This window comes from Mirounga angustirostris, unplaced genomic scaffold (genome assembly GCF_029215605.1).
Source record: "Mirounga angustirostris isolate CCGP_5_RB_7025 unplaced genomic scaffold, mMirAng1.0.hap1 SCAF_4, whole genome shotgun sequence".
NCBI classification, from domain to species: Eukaryota; Metazoa; Chordata; class Mammalia; order Carnivora; family Phocidae; genus Mirounga; species Mirounga angustirostris.
In genome coordinates, this window is record NW_026991712.1 from 56128482 (window position 1) to 56142320 (window position 13839).

The window sequence follows — 13839 nt, forward strand, 5'->3', positions numbered from 1 at the left end:
GGGGTGGGGTTGGGTGCCGGATGCTTACCACCTACGCAGAACGCACCGCCCGCCGCAGGGCATCGGGAGGGGTGCGTTACACCGACCGGGAAGAGCCACCTGCACCAGCTTTCCTGGGTTTAGAATAGTTCTTCGAGAAGTTTCCACCCCCCACCATAACGCTAAGGGGTGAAATCCGCACATTTTGGCAACATTTCACTCCCCAAACCAACGCTCTCACATTGTGAAAGACAGATGGCTAGAGAAGGAGCATCACGGTGAACAACAGTGGTTGCTTCTAACTGATAAGTCTGCAAGATCCCTACTCTGTTACTCATTTTAACCGATTTTTACTGTACCTCTGGGAAGGACTCACTCCTCCTTCACTCGAACAGTCGGATAATTACCACCTTCACTAAAAGGAATTAGCTATCAAATAAAATGAAATCCATCTGCTTAAATTCCAGCAGAAAAAATACATTTACATTAAATAAAGAAGGCCATACGCTGATTAAATAGCAATAGTAAATGACCACTGACGGCACCAAAAAACAAATAGCAGTGAAGTCACAGCTATTCATTACCAGCACTGAGCATGGTTAGGCAGGATTTCATTTTTAAGGGTTCAGAGCAAGCTATTTTTTTTTTTTTTAAGATTTTTATTTATTTATTCATGAGAGACACAGAGAGAGAGAGGCAGAGGGAGAAGCAGGCTCCCAAGGAGCAGAGAGCCCGATGCGGGACTCGATCCCAGGACCCTGGGATCATGACCTGAGCCGAAGGCAGACGCTTAACCATCTGAGCCACCCAGGCGCCCTCAGAGCAAGCTATTTATTACCACCCTGACAATTTGGCTAACGGAGTACTTGAGAGGAATGGAATATATTAACACGCAACTTTATCACCCCCAAAACATGCTTCTTCCAGGTTTGCCTCTAGTATGCCAAAAGGATTCTAACCCCATTAGAGAAGGAACGAAATAAATGCTCAGGAGACAGACACGGGTCCGGTGGAGTAGGACTCCTACGGCGGTGCAAGAGATCTCTGCTGGATCTCAAGGACTCAGTTGAATGTGGTGGCTAATAATAACCTATTACAGAGCAATTTTTATGAGCTGGATAGTTGGGTGAGAAACGAAACCATGGCTCAGGATGGAAAAGAGAATTGTAAAAGGCTGTGCCTTTCCTGAGTATGTTTTTTAGAGGCAAATAAAGTTGACTGCAAAAGGAACAGACTAGGAGCCTTATGGGTGGCGGTTCATTCTTGAAGGAGATACAGCTCACTACCAAAGTATCACGACAAGGACTGTGAGGGAGGCCTCACGGGCTGATGGAAGAATTAACCAGGAGAAGGTGGATTAAGTTTAAGTGATTAGTGCATCGCTGTGGAGAAAATGATCATAGATTTAAGACAACAACCTTTTTTAATATTGTTCAAAGTCTTACCTCTATGCTAAACGTGACATTTGAGTGTTAAAAAAAAAAAAAAGAAAGAAAAACAAGTGATAAAAAAAAAACTTCATGCTTCTATTTCTTTAGCTAGAGAAAAAACTTTAATTAGACTTCACCCAGCTGAGAAAGCTTTTCTTAGGCTTAGCATTCAAGATACTCTGAAGTCCTCAATATCACTCTCAACTTGACCCTAGTCATTATCATATTATTGTCAATTAGCCTAGCTTATTACTGGCTGTTCTTCTTTGTAACCTCACCACGCCCAACTCTTCTCTGACTTGCCCTGCAATAATTTCTGTAGTTGTATTAGTGATAATGTCTAAGGAATTTCCATCACGTTAGAGAATAGTTTTCTGATATCCTCAATGGTAAGTGGGAACAGATGCTAAAAAATTCCATTTTTTTTAAGTAAGAAAATTGAGTCTGAGAGCTGTTGGGTGACTTGACAGAGAGAAATCTATGACTCAGTGGGAGATGAGGTTTGGGGACACTAAATTTTAGAGCTGCCACTTAAAGTTCCTGTCTAATTGAGTCAATTTCAAAAGCCAAAAAATACAAATATTCAAAATGCAAAAAATAAAAATTCCTTGAAAATAACATTGTATTTCCAGGAGAAACTGATAGCAAGTATCCACATTTTATAGAAGAATGGCTGACACACTGGAAACACACTGAAATGAAAATGGCTTAAGATTCGCAAGGGAATGGTAGGAATGAATGAATAAATTCCTGAATCTTTGATCCAGTTTGGTATGATAGACTTCTTGGATTCATGGGACATAGACTAGCCCTGAGAAAACTGTAAAGTAATGAAGTTGCTTTTGGGGTCCCAATCCCTCAACTCCCTTACCTTTATTCAGGCACTACTAGGCCTTTCTTCTTTCTACTAGCCTCTCTAAAAAATTGGATTTTCGAGAAAGAACCAATGACTTGAATACGCCTATTTCTTTTTCTTTTCTTTAAAGATTTATTTATTTGAGAGAGAGAGACAGAGAGAGCATGTGTGCAGGTGCACATGCATTGGTCGGGGGGATGGGGAGGGAGGAAGGGAGAGGGAGAAAGAGAATCCTAGCAGACTCTCTGCTGAGTGCAGAGCACAGTGCAGGGGCGGGAGGCTCGATCCCAGGGCCCTGAGATCATGACCTGACCCAAAATCAAGACTTGGAAACTCAAACGACTGAGCCACCCAGGGGCCCCCGAATACACCTATTTCTGAAAACGCTTTACCCTAGTTTATATAATTAGAGGTTTCTTCCTGCTATAGTATTCTGATTTCATGATATTCTATGCTATTTTCCATTTAACAGAGGATAATTCATTAAGTCAAAGGCATTAATATCTAATTACAGAATTTCAGGCATGAGTGATTCAGGTGGAAGCTTTACTAAGGACGGAAGAACCTTCCTTGCATTGTTAGAATGATACTGTGATGGTACTCAGCTTCTTTTGCCTATTCATAAAGCCAACCTTAGTTCTAGGTCCAGTTCAACTAGACTTCATACTCAATAATTGCACTCCCCTCCACCTAAATGCTTTTGCCCCCTACATCTAAGAAAATTGCTGGCTCACCTATCTCTCTGACATGATAATGTGAGAAATTTTAAGGAACTAAAAGACTTAAAACAGCAATGGTAGTTAGAAAGCAAAAGGATCAATAGTTGTTGACTCAGGCTTTCCCATCAGATGACATATGTTCCCATCTAGAGGACGTATGATGAATTGGCATGAAAATTTTCAGAAGACTGCAAAATAGTATTCCTAACTGCTACAGTCAAAGACTATCAGAGATTTTCAGGAATTCAACACCTTGAAGAGTAATCCGAGTTAAATAATTAGCTATTAAGGGCGCCTGGGTGTCTCAGTAGGTTAAGAGTCTGCCTTCGGCTCAGGTCATGGACCCGCCGTCCTGGGATCGAGTCCCACATCGGGCTCCCTGCTCGGCGGGGAGTCTGCTTCTCCCTCTCCCTCTGCCTGCCGCTCCCCCTGCTTGTGCACTCTCTCTCTCTCTCTCTCTCTGTCAAATAAATAAATAAAATCTTTAAAAAAATAATTAGCTATTAAGTAAAAATTTTAGGAAAAGAGATGCAAATTAAGGATAAAGACCAGTGTACATTGGGCCTATAGTAAAAGACAAAAGCCAAATGATAGATGAAAACCGGAAACAGAAGAGAAAAGTTGAACAGTAATCCTGATACAGAAGAAGTAGTGGTAACTATAAACTAAATGCACGTCAAATTTTCCCATCTATTACCAAGTTATAGCGCTAAAGGTACATTTGTTCCTGTTCCTTAACTCCTACTCCAATTCGTTGAAATATCACTGAGAGAGAAAAGTTTTTATAAAAATAATCTCCTATTATCATTATTTTGTTTGGTTTTATTCTCCTGGAACAGCAGCCTATTCCCAAAAGTTACGCTTTTGGAAGAAAACCCTGTCTCGCAATGAACTTAGATATAGTTATTTTCCCTCAGGTTTCCTTGATCTTGGTCTCCCAGAGGGAAAATTTACTTTTGAGGTGAAAATAAAACTTATAATGTACATGGAGCCAAAGACAATTGTGCTAAAATTATGAAAGACTTACTCTTATCTAGATTTACCCCAAATGTGCTAGTAAATTACAGTGAAGTATGAGAAAAATGCAAAAGGCATGTTCTAACGTTCCATTTAAGGAAATTGGGTTAGACAGTATTTCCAAACATTAATGGAAGATATAAAAATCAGACACTGCTTAAAACGATAAAGTAAATAAATTAAAAATAGAAAATCAAGTTAGTTTTCTATTCATCTGGAGCAAAATGCCGAAGGAAGCCAACATCCTCAAGGATTAAATGTAAATTTTGGAACACCTGGGTGGCTCAGTCGGTTAAGCGTCTGCCTTAGGCTCTGGTCATGACCCAGGGTCCTGGGATCGAGTCCTGAACCGGGCTCCCTGCTCAGCAGGGAGTCTGCTTGTCCCTGTGCCCCTCCCCCTGCTCGTGCTTTCTCTCTCTCTCAAATAAATGAATAAATAAAATCTTTAAAAAAAGGATTAAATGTAAATTTAAAGTTTTTGAATTTTTCCCAGGTGTACAGGCATGGGATTTGCTATTGCCACTCGCCCTTTTTACATATGATCATGAGAGAAAAAGACAAATGTGGAAATTTTTTAAGCAGAAAATAACTCATTTTATTAGCAAATGAGTACTAGTCACTAGTGATCCTGAATGGAGGGCCGGGTCATCGTTCGGGAAACAAGCACACACGCTGCATATTACTCTTGAAGGGGCCTCTTTATGATCTTGAAAGACAAAATAATTTGAAGAATTGTTGGAAGCAAGGTAAGTGTTAAAGCTGGTAAAGCAGAACAGCAATTCCACCCAAAACAGAATAAAGTGGGTGATTAAACCAGAAAATTTAGAGGTTGATAAATACTAAAACTGAACATGCACATTGTAATTTAAATCAGTGTTGGCTTGTAGCCTTTGGAATCAGACATTACTTTATGGCCCATCTCATATTCAATGGAGTCCCTTTTTCGTGATTTCCTTAGGATCAAACCCCTCAGATTTACCTTCAAAGGGATGGTTTATCTTTAAAATGAAGGCTTTTCTATAAATAAATCCCATTAAAGTGGGCCCAAGATGAACATGTCCTATTCTCAAAGTTTATTCATATATATATATATATATATACACACACACACACACACACACACACATGTTTATTCATATATATATCTCAAAGTTTAATCATATATATATTCATATATATATATATATATATATATATATATATATATATATATATGGCAAGAGCCCAGGGCATGCGAGAAACACAGATACATGCTAGTTAGGAAGTATTTTTCTCCTTTCGATTTCACCTCGCTGGTATGTCTACCTCTCCCATAAAGCAGAGGAGATATTTGTTTGAGGAGAAAGAACACAGTGGAAAGATGATGATAGAAGGATGGAGAACCACAGCTCCACTCTATGAGCTAATCAGAAGATTCACCACCACAGGTAAATTAGCCTGAAAAAAGATGGGAACCAGAAGTGTGGGAACTTAGGCTCTCAGACAGGGTCCTGCTGGTGCTCCCACTGTGTTAATGTTTAACCAAAGAACGAATTCAAGAGAAATTGCAAATTCTAGTAGGTACAGTCACAGACCTTTTCCCTTGGTAACATTCTCTGGTCTGTTTTGGTCTATGATCGAATAAAGTAACAGATTCAAAGCGCCAAGTTCCTCAACACCTGATGCATGTATAGATACTGCTCACTGAAGGGATGCTGCTGACATCTTTCTGCAACTCTGATACTTACAAACAGAGCCCACATCTCCGAGGGGAGAAGGATAGAAATTACATGTATGTTGAGTGGAATGAGGAGAAAGGTTAGGTCATTTAAGTATTTCATAACCATTTCTCTACTTCTCTTCTCACTTTCTCTCATACAGGCCCTCTGGGTGCTGGCTTCGGAGTGACGGACCAGAAGGGCAGTCAGCGAAGGACCCACTGTCCAAGCAAAGGCCTGTGATCCAGCAGAGAGGAAAAACAAGATGCTCTGGCTGCCACTGAAGGGATGACTCCACAGCCAGCGTCGATCAGAGCAGACTTGCAGATTAAAGGCACAGACCCTTTAAAAGCTGTTCTTAGTGGATGTAAAGTATCAAATTTTACTCTATTTCACATAATATTTTATTTTAAATTTTACATAACTGTCCATAGGGTTTTTCCACACCAGACATTATGTGGAAAATCTCCCTTTTACGTAACTGATCCTAGGAGTTTTTCCACATAAGACATTTTTCTATGTGTCAATAATCATAGTGACATGTGAAGTGGGACTGGAAGACTAATACAGTCATGTGCAAAACAAAACAAAACAAAACAAAAACAAAACAAAAGACAAGCACTGCATTATTCTTAAAACAGTTATGTCTGACTTAATTTAAATGTACAGATAAATCATGCAATTGTAGCTTTAACATTTTCAGGCCCCAAGAATATCCAGATAATTAAGCTTAGGGGCAAGGTAGTTGGTATGAGTTGGTATGATAGTTAAAGGAAGGGCCACTGAAGAATTGTTCTTGGGCACATTCCTTATATGTGTAGGTCTATTCTGCTTCTCTCTAATGCCAACTAGTCATTCTGGACAGGGCAAACCAGAGCAGTTACCAGTGGTCAAAGGGCCATTCCATATCATTGTTTTCATGTCTCCCAAACTAAAAGTTAAAATAGGAGTATCTTCCTACAATCACATGGCAATTTTGGTTTTAGAAGAGAAAGAGGAAATTGAAAAGTTGGAAATTTATGTAAAAGTCCAATTTGTGAGATTGAGGAAAGCTCTGTGTGTTTTGGAAACTTTCTAGATACATGCAATTAGTTCATTCTAAGTAATGTCAAAATTTCCTTATAAAAAGGAAAAACATCACTGGTGTTTTCTTGGGGTTTTTTTTGTTTTCATTTTTTCTTTTTTTGAAAAACACTGTTAATTTGAAAAATAAAACTTACTTTAAGGAAAAATTATGAGAGCCCTTTTTTCTACTTTGCATAGTAAGGTTTGTATAACACATGAAACAATAAAACATGTAACATTCCTTACATGTTTGGCTGTGTGATTGCCTAGCACACTATATTGACTTTTTTTCAACCCAGTAGAATTGGATGCCTATTCTTATTCACAAAATCTAAACTGCATAAATTAGATTTCTCTTGATGAACACAGAATTGGACTCATCATCTGGGGTTGCCTCAAACAGCTTTACAATTTAGTTACGACTTAGTTATAGACGTGGGGTGGCGGTGGGGGTAGAAAGTCATAGAGTAATATCAATATATTTCTAAGGTTGTAAATTTATTGAAGTAGCAAGTAACAATGGGTGCCTCAAAAGTCAGAATCTTATAGCAATGCTAAATTGTAAATTATTACAGAGGTCGTATTTTTAGGAGTTAAACTTTGAACATAAGCTTATTACCTGCTAGGTGTAATGTAGGTGAATTCCTGTATCTAGAGGGCCCTTAACTTTTGAACTTCCTGGCACTTAAGAAGAAGAAAAAAGCAAACCCAAACCAACCAAACAAACAAACAAACTTTCTCCTTGGAAGGAACATAAATTAAGATCCAAAAAAATGTATTATTTAATTCTTCTCTTTATTAATATGCATATTGAATATTATGCCACATGTTTGTGCTAAAATGCCATTTGAAATCAGTATTAAAATAATTATATAAAAGGAATACTTCTCTTAAGACATGAGGATGTGATGATATAAATTATATTAATATATTTCTGAGACACTGCGATGACCTGTCTAGTCTTTATTTTTCTGCATACGTTCAGCTTGACTTACTCCCTGGTTCTTAATTATAGCCACTGAAATATATATTCCCAATAAGGTAAAGGTGTCACTTACTGAAATTAAAAGAGATCCAAACGTATACCCTGTTCTTGGTTACATGTGATCGGCTGCCTAATGTTAATTAATGAATTAGACTGACTCGCCTTGAAATGACTTACTGTTTGAATTTTGTGGAAATCCGGGCAAGGAAGATGGACCGTTCATTCCAGGGAGAAGAACCGGAGGGAGGCCGGGGAGTCCTGGATAGGATGCTGGCAGACTGATGCCATGGAGGGAGCTGCCGTCCATCATGCTTGGCTGCTGTACCGCTAAGCCCAGCACGTCTGAGGCTTTCTTTATACGGTCAAGTTCTTGCTGTGCCATCAGCTGTCGAACGGTGGTGGGAGCCAAGTAATCTTTCTCCCGATCAAGCTGGCTCCCGACGGTCTCCCTCACTTTTGAAATGTGCTGTTTGGAGAAAATATGATCTCTGATGGACAAGCGGGCGGAGTACTTCACCCCGCAGAGGGTACACTCTGGTTTGGTGCCTTCTGTTCCACTTTGATTAATCATGAAAGGCTTCCCTATGTTAATTTTAAATTTCTTCTCCTTCGCCCTTGCATTTTGGAACCACACCTGGACCACGCGTTTGGGCAGACCGATCTCATTCCCTAGCATTTCACATTCTTGCATGGTTGGAGTTCGGTAGTCACTGAAGCAAGCCTTGAGAACCTTGAGTTGAAGGTTGCTCATCTGGGTTCTGAAACGCTTGTGACCTGGTCGATCGTTGCTTTTGGATTTAAAAGGATTGCTGGATCCAAAGGGATTTGGCGAACTCGGGTCAGCGATGCTGGATGACTCACTGCGGTCAGCGTTGTCATCGGGGTCGTCCGTGATATAAAAGCTTTGGTCGTGGTCGCCGTCTTTATCACTGAAGTGTATGGAGGGGCTGGTGAGCGAGAAGAGAAATTTTTCGTCGCAAACCTCCGTGGTGGGCGTGGTTGCGGGTTTTGGCAAAGCGTCCAGAGTTTTGGGCTCCTTGGGAGACAAGGCCGGCTTCACGTCTCCGGAACCTGCCGTGGTGCTTTCCATCTCGGCGTTGCCCTCGTCCCCTGTGGTGGCGTCACTGATGGCTGTATTAATGGACGAAGTCTCATCGAAATCCGTTTTATTTTGATCATACCCCGCCTCGGCAGGAGGGGCATTCAAGGTCTCTACATCCTCAGAACATTCTGCTTTAAAAGAAGACGGGCTTAAAAGATTCTTGGGCGACAGCTCTGCCGTTTTACTAACAGGTGTTGACACTGTAGAAGCCAATTCATTCTCACTCGATAGGTCAATTTTAGTTAGGGGCAAAGATGGGTAGTCAAAATAGATGTATTTCTGAGGGCTCTCTGCCCCGTCTTCGGTCGATACGAGAGGGCTCGGAGGCAAGCTGTAACCGGCCTGCTTGCCTTCGTTCCAGTGCCTAGAGCGCAGGTGGCTTTCCAAGGCCGACTTCGCCTTGAACAGGGCCCGGCAAAAGGGACACCGTTTATGGGACTGCGCCGGGCCCACCGCCCGGAACTGGCCTTTCCTTTCTCGAGCTCGCGTATTCTGGAACCAGACTTGCACGACTCTTTTCTTCAGCCCCACTTCGCGCGCAATGTGGTCAAGCATTTTTCTGGTCGGGTTGGAATCCAGCAAGTATTTTTCATAGAGTATTTCCAGTTGTTCCGGGGTGATGGTGGTCCTCAGGCGCTTATCGCGGTGCTGGTCCTCCCCACTGTTCCCTCCCTCCTTTTCACTGCTCGCGTTGTCTTCTTTGTCCTCCATTTTCCGCTTGAGGGGAGCAGCGGCCGTCGGGGGCGCCGAGGTGTGGGAGGAGCCGGTCTGCGGCGGCATGTGCGTGAGAGGCCCGCTCAGCAGCTGTCCGGTCATCAGGGGGCTGTTGGGGTCGAATATCATGTAGGGCATATCCATGGGCCTTTCCAAGAAGGGAGAGTGAAGGAATTGGTTTTGAGCAGCAAGGAAGTGCATGTGCTGGTGCTCCTGCCAGAGCTCCAGGGTCGGGAAGGCCACCGTGCACTGATCACATTGGTATTGTAGTAACTGTGGAGGTAGACTGTTCTGGAGAGAAGCCATGGAAATCTGCAGCGGGCTGGAAGGGACCGGGGTTTGAGAGGCCGAGGGAGGCCTTCCGACGAGTGGGGGCTGTTTTGGTGGCGGGGGCTGCGGCGGAGCTGCCGGGGCCTGGGGTGGGTCTGAGGCAGTCGATGCTAAGGGCAGGGCTGGTTTGGTGCCCTGGGGAGGGGGGGTGGGGTCACTCTGCTTTGGCTTTTCTGTGGGATACTCAGGTTTTGGAGACGTCTTCTCGAGTTCTGGCTTGGGGGACGGGATCAGGGGGGTACTAGTCCCCGAGCCAGAGCTTGCTGCGGGGGCGGCCGTGCTTTTGGCGACATCCGTCTGGCCAGACACGGTGCAGTGCTTATACACGACTTGGTCGGTGGCGTCCATGGAGTCTTCGGTTTGGCTCTCATCCTGGGCATCATCGTCTTCATCCTTGTAACACTGCTTTTTCTGATGCGTGATCAAGTCAAAGATCCTGGGGAAAACCACATTGCACTTTTTACACTGGTACTGCATGTTGCTCGTTCGAATATACCGCTCGTTAGTGAGTTCTCTTTTCTCATTATCTTTAGTTTCTGCTTGATTCTCGTAACTCTTCCGCGCTTTCTGACGAGCGTTCTGGAACCACACAACAATAACCCGGGTGGGCAGGTTGAGAACCGTGGAAAGTTGTTCTATCTCGTCATCTTTTGGGTAAGCGTTGGTGTCAAAAAAGTCTTGCAGAACCCGAAGCTGGTAGTCAGTGAATCTCGTTCTAGAAGACCTTTTGCTGAATGACGCATCCGATTTGTAATGTTCTAAAGAGGAGGGCTGTGGATCAATCCTGATGTCTTCCAAAACAGTTATGGGAGGGTTACTGAAGTTGTACGGGGAATCCTTATTCCTCTGTCGTTCCTTAAAAAGCGTATTTCGAAACCAGTGCTTGATAACTTTTTGAGAGAGGCCAGACTTCTCCGCCATTTCTTGGATCTGTTCTTCGCTTGGAGAGTTATTGATGTCGAAATAAGCCCTCAGGATTTTCAGTTGGTCGTCTGTGATTCTTGTCCGCGGGCGTTTGAACTGAGAATGCCTTAGGAAGTTGGGATCTAATCCGAGCTGTTGCTGGCAGAGCTGAGTGAGGTCCGCAGACAGAGTGTCCATCTGGGGCAGCTGCAGGGCGAGCTGGGGAGGAAGTGCAGGGTGCTGCACGGGCTGCATCATAATGGAAGGAAAGAGTGGAAGGTCAAGAGAAACAGGCAGCTGGACCTGCGGGGGAGCAGACGGGGGAGGAGGCGGGGGAGGAGGCGGGGGAGGAGGTGGTGGTGGCGGCGGCGGGGGTGTGGGTGGTGGCGCTTGTAGAGGAGTAGAAACCGTGCTTGGGATTTTTACAGGACCCAAGGAGGAAGGCTGTGGAGGAGCTGGAGGCAGAGGGGGAGGTGGCGGTGGTGGAGGTGGAGTTTCTGGTGAAGGTGGTGAAATTGGATAAAGCTTGTCATAGGCCTCCCTGTATTGCCGAGCAAATTTTTCTAGTGCTCCATATGGAAAAAATTGCCCATGGACATGTTCTTGGTGACTCTTTAAGATAAGGACATTGGAAAACAATTTACCACACGTTCCGCATTCCAGTTTATCAGTGTTTTCACCTTCACCGCTCTTGCCCTTCTTCTGGACCTTCTGCCTGTTTTCGTTATACTGAATGACCAGTTCAAAACCAAAGTTTTCCAGTAAAGCCTTGGCTGCGTTTCCTCTGGCCCCCGAAGCTATTCGGGGTGGCGGGATGCACGGTTCCAAGGATTTCTGCTTCTTCGTGTCTTTGCCTTCCTTGAGTCCTTCACCTTCGCTTGTACACTCTTGCTTTGGCTTTTCTTGCTTTTCCGCAATCTCTTCTGCCTCCTTGTAAGATGGCACGTCCTTCGTGATGGGGCATTCGGTGCTGGCTATGTTCGTCTGCTCTTGTTTCAATAACTTGCTCGCGGCCTGTTGCTGCGGGGGCTGTGGGGGCTGCTTCTGGGGCTGCAGTGGGGGCTGGGGGGCCTGGTACTGTTGTGCTTGTTGCTGTAGTATCTGGAGTTGAGTCTGGCCAACGTGATGCTGGGTTTGAATCTGTTGCTTCAAGTCTTCAAGCAAGGATCCAGCCATTCCTGTCATGCCAGGCATACCAAATGTGGCCGAGCCCGGCAAGCCCAAATCCGGCCCCAGGCTGAACTCCGTCCCAGGGATGTAGAACGGAAAGAGAAACTGAGGCTGCTGGAACTGCAACAGTGCTTCCGGGGTCACAGGGAAATGAGGCAAAAAGGCTGGGTTTAGAAACTGAGGCTGAAAGAACGCAGCTTGCTGCTGTAACTCGTGCTGGAGTTGCATCTGGATTTGTGCTGGTGACTGCAGCGGGTGATGTGGAGGCTGAGCGGAGAGTAATTCCGGACTCTGCTTTTTATTTAATTCTTTGGCATCTAAGTGGGTATCCTTGCTGCCGACTGTCGCTAAGCTCATGGAATCTAACATCCCCTGGCCAGGGCTACTGTTGGCTGCCAGGCTGTGCCCACCGGCCACGTGGCCACTGGGCTCCAGCTTGGCAGCCCGCGCCTTGGTCTGATGGAGCACGGACCTCATGTGGATTTCCAATGTCGAGCTTTGGCTGTACGCGACATTGCAGATGCTGCACTTGTAGGGTTTGTTGTCTGTGCTGCTGTTGGTTTCTTGGGGAACAGGGCTGGAGGCTTCCTGCAAAACCTTTTTCAACTTATGCAGATGAGAAACTGAATTATAATGGACCAAGAGAATGTTCTTTTGGGTGAACGACTCTTTACACACAGTACACTTATATGGGCGTGATGGGTCGAGGAATTTTTCCATCGTAAAATTTGGCCCTTTTCTGAAAGGTAAGGTCCGCTTTGGTTCAGAGCCCATGTCGTCTGGAATAGAGCTACTATCGCTTCCCGCAGGACTTGCCTTCCCTTCGTGGTCCACCTCATACTCTCTCTCCATTTCCTGCTCTAGCGCGTGGTCGTCCTGCACCAGAGTTTCACTCTCTGCCCAAAGTTCGCCGTTCACGGGCAAGGAGGCATACAGCTGTTGCAGTTCGGCTTCACTCAGTTCGGGGTGGCCTGCTTCCAAGTGTTTTTTTAAAGCCTGGAATGTACGGAAACTACGCTGGCAGAGATTACACATCGTCGCGGCCCGAATCGCATGATACTGGGAATGTATCTGAAGCTTCTGCATCGTCTTAAAAGCCAAGCTGCAGTGGTTACAGCGATACTTATAAACATGGCGGTCCGACACAGAGAGGGGCTGCCTTTTTTGCTGCTCGCTTAACTGATCCTGTAGAGTGTCAGGGAGTTTCACATCCTTACTGCTATTTTTATTCCATTCTGACACTTCCATGGGTTCTTTTGTTGGTTTCTGCTCCTCACTCTTTATTTCCACGCTAGCCTTTGAATCCTCAAGACCTGCCATACTTTTGTCGTCCACTGGACTTTCGCCTGTGTAGAAGAAAGCACAAATATGTCGCTTACAGGGAAGAAAGCCTACTGCTTAAATGCCAATAAATGTAGTAAGTAGGAACCTCTAAAGATTTCTGCTTAATCGAGTCTTTTTTTTTTTTTTTTTTTTTTTTAAGTAGGCTCCATGCCCAGCGTGGAGCCCAATGAGAGGCTTGAACTCAGGACCTGTGATCAAGAGTCAGATACTTAATGGGCTGAGCCACCCAGGTGCCCCTAATTGAGTCTCTGAAGAAATACTTATCGAGCAACTACTATGTGCCAAGCACTGTACTGGGTGCTGGGGATGTAAAGGTGAATAAGAAATCACCCCTGACCTCAAGGAATTCCAGGATAGGAAAAAAAGCAAGCTCAAGGTAGTTATAGTATGTTGCCGTCAGCATGATACCAAGGGCCATGACCTCAGTGTTCAGGAATTAGAACACACAGAACATTCTTGGTCATTGACACTTAGGTCTCCGAGGAGCGGTTACAGAGAACCAGATACTAAATGTGCTTTGCAAAATGC

General features: G+C 44.2%; 1 protein-coding gene across 6 annotated transcripts in view; it reads right to left on the reverse strand.

The window, feature by feature from the left end:
• ZFHX4 (zinc finger homeobox 4) overlaps positions 1-13839 on the reverse strand; it is a 188462-nt gene that overhangs the window by 10246 nt on the left and 164377 nt on the right. For all 6 annotated transcript variants that reach the window (XM_064588183.1, XM_045896353.2, XM_045896351.2 and 3 more), the window contains one exon: positions 7926-13313. In XM_064588183.1, the coding sequence (XP_064444253.1) occupies positions 7926-13313 (5388 nt within the window). The remainder of the gene's footprint in view (positions 1-7925; positions 13314-13839) is intronic.